Source organism: Budorcas taxicolor, chromosome 1, assembly GCF_023091745.1.
Source record: "Budorcas taxicolor isolate Tak-1 chromosome 1, Takin1.1, whole genome shotgun sequence".
In the NCBI taxonomy this organism is placed as follows: Eukaryota; Metazoa; Chordata; class Mammalia; order Artiodactyla; family Bovidae; genus Budorcas; species Budorcas taxicolor.
The window spans coordinates 8,523,833-8,536,110 of NC_068910.1; the positions used below are offsets into that span (position 1 = coordinate 8,523,833).

Genomic DNA, 12,278 nt, shown 5'->3' on the forward strand with positions numbered 1-12,278 from the left:
CTGTACTCTAACATCCAGTTCTCTGTACGATCAGGGAAATGGTTTGCTGTGATGCCTTACTATGTCTATGGCTCTGCCTTATGAGAGGAAGAACAAACGTTCTCAAGTTAGAGTAGACAGCAGCTCAGAAAAAGTTAAGAGATTTCTTTACGGTCTTCAAACTTTTAAGAGGAATCAGATCCAAGTCTTTTGATTCTAAATCTAATTCTTTACCATACTATTCTGTGCTCAAATCCAACAGGTCATGTGAAAGGACTTCATGTACCAGTCAGCATTAAAAAAAAATGATATAAACTTTAATTCCAAGCACCATGTTTTCTTCTTCACTGTATCAACAGTAAAGAGACTGCTCTGCCTCCTGCAATATATAACTCTAACAAACATACTTGCTAGCACCTTGCAGTGGGTGGGATGGTGGCCTCCAAACACATACGCACACATTCTAATACCTGGAACCTGTGAATGTAACCATATTTGGAAAAAGCATCTTTGCAGATTTTAGCTGAGGATCTTGCAGTCACCCTAGATTATCTCGGTGGGCCCTACATCCAATGCTGAGTGTCCTCATAAGGGACACATGGAGGAAAAGACACAGGGACAGGAAGGAAGATAAAGATGGAGTAAAGAGAGGTGTGGCCATAAGCCAAGGAAAGCTACCAGCTACCAGAAGCTGGAAGAGGCAAGGAACAGATCTCCCTGAGAGCTCCTGGAGGGAAGCATGACCTTGCTCCAGCAGCTCCCAGAAATGTGAAACCCCTACATTTCTGTTCCTATGAGTTACCATGTTTATGAAAGGGGAAGACAAAGACTGAGTAGCTCATCCAATGTCATAAGTAAGGGAGCCTGGCTCTGACCTAGGGGCTCTGGCTCCAGACATGGTGCCCGTAACACAGAGCACTCTGAGGATGAAAGTGTGGAGCATCCGTCTTCCAGTAGACTATATGATGGAAACCCTGTTGCACTAAACACTTAGCTCCAGAAACAGTCTTGGAGAGAGGGGAATCAGTGGCACATTAACACAGACGCACAGGCTTCCCTGGTGGCTCAGATGGTAAAGGATCTGCCTGGAATGCAGAAGACGCAGGTTCCATCCCTGGGTCGGGAAGATCCCCCGGAGAATCCCATGGACAGAATCCCCACTCCAGCATTCTTGCCTGGAGAATCCCATGGACAGAGGAGCCTTGTGGGGTAGTCCATGGGGTCGCAAAAAGTTGAACACAACTGAGCAACTGACATTTTCAACTTTCACAAGGTGCTATCTACTAAAGCAACACTGGGATAAGCTGTAAGTGCTGCTTCCAAGCCACCTGCTCAGAGGCAGTGGTTGACTCCTCTATTACCCTAAATCTGTATAATAACAAGCTGGGCCAGGGGCGCTCTACGCTTTTAAGACGAAACTATATACCCAACAGCTGGAAAACAAAACAACAAACCCTTTCTTTTGCAATAAATCCTGAAGCTTTCTGTACAACAGAGTTCCTCTATCCTCCTGTCATAAACGGAGCCATAAAGCCACCGGAGTACTGGTATTTAAGGTATGAGAAGACGATGGCTCCTTGGGAAGAGCTGGCACCAGAAAGGGAGGACTAGAGGAACAACAGTTTACTTCTGCTTGTGGGACTTTGCACAGACAGACATTCCTCAGGAAAGCAAGGAACACTATGAGTGAGGCAATGTCTCTGTGCCATCCGGAGGCGCTGGTGTGCCCAGGGCAGTGGATTTAGAGAACAGATAGCGAGGAGACAGAATGCTGCTCTGAGCTGGGGTGTGTCACTTGCAGGCAATGACAGGGACCTCATGGAATCTTTCAGGTTGTTAGAAAGACTGAAAGAGAGGGCCCAGACTGTAATTAAGGAAATGAAGTCAGAGAGGCAATGGAATTTGGTCTCAAGTCACAAGGAACAAGGGACTGAGCTGTCTGACCCCAAGGTTCATTGTCCTTTCCTGTACATCATCCTGCCTTAGAAGGGTATTCCTTTCCCTGGAAAAGCTAATTTCTAAGGACAAAATTTGAAGAGGGGTAGAGTTTAAGAGGACTGAGGAGAAGCCAAAAACCAACTTCTTGTAAGTCATCCCCTATTCTTTTGCGATCTAAACGTCCTTGGCTTTTCTGGTTTTTGATATAGGTCTCATCATTTTTAAGTGGATGACAAGATGTGAAGGCATTTCATTTTTACTGAACATTAAGAAGTCTGGCTCACAGGTACCCAAAATGAATAGGGGCAGGCCTTACCAAACAAAATAAAGGGTGTGGGCATGTATTTTTATTAAGGGAAAAAAAAAAAAATCTCAGGTGCTTCCTTTTCCAGTAGAGAGGGAGGTGAGAGAGGGATGTGGCTTCAGAACAGCAGCATCAAAGCATAAACTGGTGGGAGTCTGACCTACATACGAGATTTTTTTTTTTTTTAAAGCAGTAGGCATCTGAAGCCTGAAAAATTGGAAGGTTTGCTAAAATTAGGCTTTGCCTAGTGGAAAACTCCTCTCACTCTCAGGTTTATTAGACCTTATACTGAAGTGTTACAGCCATCACACTCAACAGAGTATCATCTAAGGACTTCACATTTATTCTCTGGGATGGGAGAGGCAGGTGGGTAAAAGAATACAAAACAACGAAAGGGAAGCCATGAACTTCCAACCAGAAGCACATTTCCTTGCTGTTTCTAACCACCCACAACACACCCGCTGGCGAGTCCCCCAGAGAACGGAAATAACCATGAGGGCCAAGTGAGGGGAAGCCGGGGCTCCCCGGAGGCAGCTTCCGGGAGGGGGGAGGCCCACAGACGCTCTTTGTTGAAGACTGTGCCCTCACTGTTCTCTCTGTGGGGATAACCTGCCACTCCGGAAAGCGGCACGGCAGCCTTGTTATCACATGATGCGAGTAGGACCCAAGGCACCGCAGATAATAAAAACTTGGCTGCCGTGATGAGCTGGTCCAGTTCCCTTTTCAGTGTGGGGCTCTGAGTTAGGGGGAGAGAAGAGGCTAGGAAGTAGTGAGTGGCTGTAATCCTTTCCTGAGCACTACTTCCCACAGGGAGGGTTGTGTAAGTGGATCTAACGTGGGGGCCTGAAAGTCAAGCACTTAATGCCTTGCTTGGAAATTTCATTGAACAACCAGTATTTTATTCATTGATGCAAAATATTCTAGTTTTATTATTAACACATCTCTATCATCCCTGAGTTCTCACTAGATCAGATCAATTCCTACTCTGATTTTGGGGGGGGGGGGGGGGCGCACTTATAAAAATTCTTACACTATTAATGAGGAAATGATACAGGTTATTTAAACCAACATGTCCTTTTCTCTCCGTTTTTCACATACAGAAACACAAAAAAAGGCTTCCCCAATGCAGGCGGCTCACTCCAGATCCGTGAGGCATGAATACTCAAGAGCACCTCATTTACTATTAAAAGCCCGAGGGGAAGGCAGAGCTTACACTGCACTCACATCCTAGATTTTTAGGCAATCTCCCTAAAATACACTTGGCCCTCTGTTCCTCCGTATCCATGGGATCGGCATCTGCGGGTATGGAGGGCTGACTGTATTCACTGTTCAGTATCATTTTCTTTAAGAGACGTGTGCATCTATGGATATTCATGCACCCCCGACTGGGGTCCCGAACCAACCCCTGGTGGAAACTGAGGGATGACTTTAGGTGCCAAGGCCCCTGGGGGAGACACTCTACAGTAACAGGTGTCCTCCTTGATCACCATCAAGAACACCCCAGGGACGAGCAGCCACTACCCCGCCATGCTCCTTGGCTCCCCATGTGCTGTCATGAATGCAGTGGGCCAGGGCTGTGGGCAAGCATGTGTTCAAGAACTGCTGGCTGCCATGACTCTTTCATCTGTGCCAATTGAGAAAGGCAGTCATGCAGGAAGAACTAGTTATGGCTTTAATTTTCGAATCACTTCTATGAGATCAAACTGTGTTTCAATTTAAATGAAAAGACAAAGTGCAGTGCTGTGTATTTTATGAAGATTGACAAAACCTAAGGGTGGTATAAGGACGGCTATGGGCACCTCCAGTTTCCACCTGCCAACTGTACACTGGAGATTCTTCCTTTGACTTTTCGTTTGATGAAAATAAATCATCTTTGGACACTTTATCAGGGAGAAGAACAAAACCTACAAAAAGCTAGAGTTCGCAGGTGAGTAAGGGGTACGACCAAATAGTAAGAGCCCAAGAAGACAGATAGCAGCAAACAGATGTACTCTGTACACAAAAATTCTAAGCACATGAATGAATTAATGGGGAGGATGGAAGGACTGCAGAGGTACAAACTAAATGGAATATTTACAGGTGTTGGTTTATACTAGCCCCTCTGGTGCTTGGGCCCAAAAGGGCTTGACAGTCTCACAACACGGAGCCATATTTTAATGGGTTCTACCATGAACTGATGGCCAATTATGTGGAGAAAGATTACATGTGTTTTATCTACAAAATAACATAAATTCTATGAAGTCAGAGAGCTGGACAAATTCACCACTTGACCATCTTTCACCACTTTCCCAACTTTGCTGGTTTTTAGAGGCTGATTTTTCTCCTTCCTTCACACACCATAAATTCTGGCCAAATACCAAAAGCTAGTCTACTGACCTGGATAATTACCCCCAGCTTATAACATAAATGTTACGGCCTGCTAATTTTTCTAACCCTAGGAAATATTAGTCAGAAGGACTATATTCACAGTTATGAACTTACGCCTGTGACAAATAAGAAACTAAAGTTGTTCTCCACCTAAAATATTACAGACTCCCTCACTTGCCTTAATACAAAAAGCCCCTTTAGCCAGTTTCTAGAATCTGGTGTACCAGAGTTAGCTGTTAAAACCAGTCTTTTCTGAACTGCTAATATTAAGTTAGCTTTTAATTAGTGGGTTCAATTTATTATTCATAATTTTACTTTCCAACACATCTGATTTTTATATTCAAACTCCAAAGCAACCCCACAAAAGGGGAAACTATGGAAAATGACCACCTTGAGGTGGTGGAACTCTTGTACCCTAAGGGAGAGAATGTAAACTGGCAGTACCATTTTGCCAAAATTTTGGCAGCATCAACTAATGTGAATACATGGACTTCCTAAGACTCATTCTAGGCACACGACAAATTTCACTACTTCAGGGCGCACACAACAGAAATGTATACCAATGCCTCGAAAAGACAAGGGCAAATGCATGTTCACAGCAGCACTATTTCTAATAACTAAAATGGAAAAGAATCGAGCATCCATCAACAGGAGAATGGATCATGGTATATAACACATCACGGCAGAGCCACACAGTGGAACACGTGCAGTAAGAAGAAAGAGCAAATCCATGACCAGTCGTGACGATGCAGATGCATCTCACATCCGCAGTGTCGAGTGAAAGAAGCCAAACCGACAACAACCAGGACGAGAGCCCATCCAGGCATCATTCACCACCAGCCCAACTGGTCTATGGTGTTGGACTTCATGAGGGGTCTTCTGAGTGTTGGTTACAAAGGTACGTTCTCTTTGTTAAAAATCATCAAGCATTTACTAGGGCTAGTGCATTTTTTCATATGTATGTTACATTTCAATAAAAAAATTTTCAAGAAAAGAGGGACTTTCTTGGCAGTTCAGTGATTAAGGCTTCACACGTCCACTGCAGGGGGTGTGGGTGCGATCCCTGGTTGGGGAACTAAGCTCTCACATACCACATGACAGAGAGAATAGCTTGGCACAGAAACACTCTCATTAGACACACAATGATCCTTTTCTTCCAAATTCACTTAAGAAAAGCCTATTTCTCTAAGTAAAAAGAGAAACATAACCTATCTGTATTCTTCAGACTATTTTACGAACTCTAGTTTTTCGCCACTGTCTCCCTGAAAGAATATAGCTGTATCTGAGTCTATTACCAATCCACTTGGTCCTCCATCACAGGAAGGGGCATCGTGCTATCACTTTGCAATAGGAGGGAGTCCGGCAGGAAGCCTGGCTCCATCGTCCAGCAAGGCAACATAGCCTTGACATGCATTAGTTCTTCCCTTCTAAAGGGAGGACAGTGGAAGTAAGTAAAAATACTGTGGGCGAAGGGCCTGGCATATAAACACCTGTTCTCCCCAGGATGTAATTTAGAAAAAAAGGCAGAAGGATACTTTTTCTAAATGCAGATGGTGGAGAACTTCCTGAGAAATTCTGTGAATAGTTACTGCGGATGGTGATGCTACAACACCATTAAGAACAAATGCCACAGCAAACCTCTTCTTAAACATTTATCCCAAGAGTTTAAAGAAAAATTTAAAATAACTGTTTTTGAAAAAAAATCACTTTGGGATCATCATTCTGTTAGAAAATTAGATTTTAAGACCCACTCAAGCAGACAGACAGAAGGACTGAGAAGTAAAGCAATCCTGTGTCATGAGCCTGGCAGACTTCTGAAACTATCTTCACAAATGTCATACAGATCAAGCAGCCAGTCTAATAGTGGTAGTAAACTCCACAAGTGCAGAGTGTGTGTGTGTGTGTGTGCGTGTGCGTGCGTGTGTGAAAGAGAGAGAAAGAGCGAGAGAGAAAGCCCCATTTTTGGGTCAAGCCAATAAAAACTAATGCCTAAACATGTCTGGGGCTGTAACGTAAAAATTCATGTTGGTAACATAAACTGTCAGATCGTAGTTGTTTCAGTCATGGCTTTCCCAGGCAAACATACCTTGTTTATTTCTATGAGATTTAGAAATTCTGCCATTTGAGAAGTCAGGTCAACCGACATTAGTAACAATGAGAATCTTCTCAGGCTTCCAAGGATCTTTCTATTTTTATTTCACCTGAGCTCTGCACGCCTTGGCCAGAGAGCCTGCATCCCACCCTAAAGTACAGACTTTGGCCCTGGAGGCACCTGACACATTCCCATAAAGTACCTAAAAAATCTTACAGGAAGACTGTTGCTAGAGCAATATAGTACACCACACAGCCACATATATTACCTTACAGGAAGGGAAGGAATATGGGGAGAGATGCTGCAGTTAAAGGTACATTTTAAGTTTTAATGATGTCAGTAGTTAAGTTTGAAAGAATTGTGAGCTCGACTTTCAAGGTGGTAAAAAGCTGCCAACTTGAAGGGCACCCATGAACTAAAAGATGGGACAATTTCAGAATGAAAATGAGTAAGGTCCATAACATTGAAACACATAAAAATACAGGACATACAAATTCACAATACTAAAAGCATACACACGCAACAGAAAAATCCTTATCGGTCACCTTTGGAGACTCTTTGTGGGGGAGTGGAGGGGTGGCTTGGGGGAGGAGGGAGGACTCATTATTCAGATGACTGATAAATAAAGGGAAAGAATGAAGCATTTATCCAGGCTTTCTTGCAAGGACTGATTTTCAGGGTAATAAAATGACTGGTGAATAAAAGCTTTTGTAACAAAAGAATCACTGCTAACAAATCACTGAATATAAATAAAGGCAGAAAGGACAATTAATTCAGAAATCTTACATTTTGCAACACCTGATGAAATAACTGATCTAGGAAGCAATTCTCATTGGCAGGTGAAATCTTAAGTGAGTCATTTAATGGGGAACTTAGGAACACCAAAACCACTGGCAAACCTGAATGTCACCAAGAGAGAACGGATACCACAGGAAAAATGTCTGCATCCCCAAAGTGACCCTAAACCTGCGAAAATATCCAGCGCCATCCTGTGGTTTATTTTTGGGAGATGTGTGGGAGGAGGAAAGAGGGGAGAAGGCCATGTGAAATGACACCATGCACCTTGAGTGCACAATCGGGCACAGCCACAGGCGCAAGACCTAGATTTCTTCAACACATGAAGTGAAGCTGTGTCATAGGTATTTGGAGGCTTATTACACTATTCTACTTTCACCTACAGAAGACTTCTACAACAAAAAGCTAAGAATGGCATAAAGGTGATGATCACTGAAAATGCATCGTAAGAGATCACTGTACTTTGAAATGTCCATTAAAAAAATAGCGTAGACAATCCAAGGATGAATTTTTAAGGAACTTTTGGGATATACTGGCGACCTATCCAAGAAAAAGGCATCATGCCAAGAGGACCCTGGAAACAGAACCCAGCAGGCTTCATGTGCTGATGGCTACAAAGCCAGATTCACTTGTCTACCACGTCCTGGATGACGATGGACATGCTGCCCGGTCTCAGTCAGAAATCCCCAACAGTGAGGTCTGCCCCTCTCATGCTCCGAGCATAGGGATGAGCCCAGCCACATCTGTGAGCAGCTTCCTCTCACCTGGCTGGGGTGGATGAGGCGGCGGCATCTGGTGGTGCATCAGAGGGTAGGGAGGGGGCTGCTGATGAGGCATCATGCCGGGATGTCCTGCTGCTCCCAGCGGCGCCAGGCCGGGTCCTCCTGAGTGCTGGTGTGCCTGTTGAGGGTTCGGCCCATGCTGCTGCTGTTCCATTTGCTGTCGGGCTCGCAACTCAGCGTATTTCAGCTGCTCCATGTGGAAGTTCTGGCGCTCCGTAAGCAACTGCTGCCTCTGTTGTTCTAACTGTTAAGAAAAGAAAGGGGAAGAGAAATGACACCAGGAGAGGCTCTCAGGATTGGATGCCAACACAGGACATCCACACGGTGCCGAAGTTCCCCAAACCTCATCACCGTTACATAGTCACCTCCTCTCCTGCAACCACCACAGTCAGAGAAAAGGCACTGCTTCTTGAGTAGCACTGAAGTCAAGCTTTTCTCTATGTTAAGTGTAAGATTTGCCTTTCCTTGGAACTTTCACCCCATGTGGGGCAACTGTACTCAGCGCACAGGTAATCCCTTTGTTGCCAGGCCCTCAGATATTTAAAAAATAGCTTCCATGACCGCCTTACTCTCTCAGGTGACACAAGCATCTCTTGTCCTCTTGATAGTTCCTTAAGATACTAGTATTTCAAGTCCAACCATTTTAGGTGCTCTCTTCTGAAAGTGATCCTTTTTGGCTACTATTTTAGAATGTGACATCACAGTTAAATCCTCTGCACGAGTGGACGTGGCCTTAGCTGAAAAGATACACATCTTCTCGAAGGAACTTTGGCACTGCTACTGTAAATCTTAGCTTCCAAGTAGCCAAAATTATACTGGGTGACACATTCAAAGCATATTTTCAAAGTCTAAATAAAAATTTACATGACTCGTGGTCTGAAGAAAATAAGCATTTCAGTATTCAAGATAATCTTTCTGGGACCCAAATTAAAATACAGAGAAATAAGAGAAGTAAGTTATTATAAATAAATAATAAATACATTATTATAAATACATGAGAAGTAAGTTATTATATGTGCTAGAAAATTCAGAAACCATATGCCAAACAGTAGCACAGAATGGGTGGTCACCTTAAAAGCCATCAAAATTAATTTAAACCCAGAGCTGACAGAGAAAAATCATCTTTAACATGAACAAAAATAAAAATTCAGGTTTCTAGAAGTAAGCATTAGAAAGATCATAAGGAGGGTTTGATCTATTTCTACTCTATAATGTTCTACCCCACCATTGTCGAGAGCAAGATCTTATTCACTGGGAGGCATTTATCTATAGCAGCCACAATGGCTCTTGGGCACTTGAAATGTGGCTAATCTGAAAGGAGATGTACTATCAATGTAACATCTGCAATGAATTTTGAAACCTGAAAAAAATTAACTTTTCATACTGATTACATGTTAAGAATAACATACATATATTGCATTAAACAAAAACTATCTTTATGATTTTATTGTTTTTTTTTTTAATGTGGCTACTAGAAAATTTTAAATTAAATATATGGCTCACTACATTGCTGCTGGAGAGCACTACTCCAAGTTAAGGAAATGTAACGTTTTGGCTTTCAGGAGCAGTCAGTTTTATAGATAAATACTACATACTATCATTAGCAAAATCTAGGTAGAATATGCATGAGTATTTGCTTGCGAATCTGGGCTCTTAGCAGAGAGCAGCTTGGGGAGAAGTCCCTAAGGAGCCTAGTGAGAAGCTTCACTGGCTGTCAGGAGTTAGCCAGGAGGGAACATCCACAGATGGACTGGGTGTGGGAAGACAGGCCGTGGACACAGCGTGAAGCCAACCAGCATGGCCAGGTGAGGAGGAGAAGAAAGGGAGAGAACAGATGGCAACACTTATACCATGAGTGTGTTTAGCTGGCTTGCAGAGTCTCCCTTGGGAGATGGAGATCTGAAACAAAAGGATTCTGTGAGTGGTTGAGGGTGATCATGTGGAGAAGGCGACGGCACCCCACACCAGTACTCTTGCTTGGAAAATCTCATGGACGGAGGAGCCTGGTAGGCTGCAGTCCATGGGGTTGCTGAGGGTCGGACACAACTGAGCGACTCCACTTTCACTTTTCACTTTCATGCATTGGAGAAGGACATGGCAACCCACTCCAGTGTTCTTGCCTGGAGAATCCCAGGGACAGGGGAGCCTGGTGGGCTGCCGTCTATGGGGTCGTGCAGAGTTGGACACGACTGAAGCGACTTAGCAGCAGTAGAGGGTGATCAGGAGAGAGGAGACAGGGTGCTACTGCTACCACGGTCTAACAGGCTGGTGGGGGCTCTTCCTAACAGTGACCGGAAGAGGCAGGAGCCGGCTCAGTAACATACCCTTCTTTTCAGAATTGGAAGGGAGCTGTAAGAGAACAAAATTCTCAACAGCCAGAGAATCCTCTGGAAGTCCAGCTCTGCAAGATGACTAATCAGTGAGATAATGGAGGTAAAAGGTAAATCAAACAAAAAAAAGAGAAATCTAAAGATTCTGACCATAAGTCCTAGGTTTTGCTTTCTTCTAACCGTTCTTTCCAGGAAATTTAGCACTACCCTGAAGTTAGACTTACGAGGTTGCCAGAAAAGGACCTCAACCTATGTTTCTGTTGAGCCACTACTGCTCTGGACAGCTTGGCTGAAGTCCTGCAGTTATGTAAGAACTCTAGAATATAGGTCAAGATCTGCTTTATAAAAAGCTGAACTGTTACTGGAGGGAGATTTTGTGTCTCTGAAGGGAAATGTTACCTTTCTCCATGTTTGTTTGTTTTTAAATCAAACTAGCCTTTCTTCAGGAGCTGACCTTAGTATCAAAGCATTAATCTTGAAGACAGAAATCTGCCCCACCTTCTTTGTCTAGTGAAGTTGCTCAGGCATCTGACTCTTTGCAACCCCATGGACTGTAGCCTGCCAGGTTCCTCCATCCATGGGGTTTTCCAGGTAAGAATACTGGAGTGGGTTGCCATTTCCTTCTCCAGGAGATCTTCCTGACCCAGGGACTGAACCCAGGTCTCCCACATAGTAGGCAGACGGTGCTTTACCATCTGAGCCACCAGGGAAGTCCAGTCCTTGTCTAAAATGAACTGACCTCAATTATACTATTTTCTCATGAGCTTCAATTATCACTTCAAAACATACAAAGTAATTAAATGATAATTAGAAGAATTAAAAAGGATGTGATTAAATATACACACACACATAGATACACATACACACACACCTGGAAAGAACCCAATTTAAGCTTTAGATTAAATGTGCAACGAACAGCTCCTGTGAAGTGAGAGCAATGTTCACGGCAGGTTACCAGCTGGCTCCAGGAGGACCACTTCTGTTCTGGGGAGCCTGCAGCAGAGCTTATGGACACATACTGGCCCCACCATACAAAAGGAATCTCTCTTGTTACAGGTAACTGACTATTGCTGCCTGCATGCTAAAGTTGCTTCAGTTGTGTCTGACTCTGTGTGGCTCTATGAACTGTAGCCCGCCAGGCTCCTCTGTTCATGGGATTCCCCAGGCAGGAACACTGGAGTGGGTTGCCGTGCCCTCCTCCAGGTGATCTTCCCAACCCAGGGATTGAACATCTCTTACATCTAACCTGCCCTGGCAGGTGGGTTCTATACCACTAGCACCACCACTGTTACGCAATCTAACTGCCACTTCTGTGGCAATCAAATGTGAATGTGAACTGTGAATTTTTGAGAAGAGTACAATAGCTCTGAGCAAACTTGAAATTCACAAAACCAATAATCCAGCGATTCTATATGTGGACATCTGTGCTAGAAAACTGTATGTATGTTTGTATAAGGATAGTCATTAATGTATTATTTTTGATGTACATTTATGTCTGAGATACACTGACCAGAAAAGAAACAAGTTGCAATAATAATATTTCTATCAATTATATATATATATATAAAAACACTTTGTGGTCACATACAAACATTATCTACTCATTGGAAATGTTCTGGAAGACACTAAATTATTAACAGTGATTATTCCTAGGAATAAATTTGAAGTCACTTTTTAATGTATTCATATTA

At 43.5% G+C, this 12,278-nt stretch overlaps 1 protein-coding gene across 1 annotated transcript in view; it reads right to left on the reverse strand.

The window, feature by feature from the left end:
• The window catches only part of SMARCC1 (SWI/SNF related, matrix associated, actin dependent regulator of chromatin subfamily c member 1), a 122,284-nt gene that overhangs the window by 11,475 nt on the left and 98,531 nt on the right, over positions 1 to 12,278 (reverse strand). Inside the window, exon 26 of the mRNA XM_052636447.1 lies at positions 8,240 to 8,501. Within this exon, the coding sequence (XP_052492407.1) occupies positions 8,240 to 8,501 (262 nt within the window). The remainder of the gene's footprint in view (positions 1 to 8,239; positions 8,502 to 12,278) is intronic.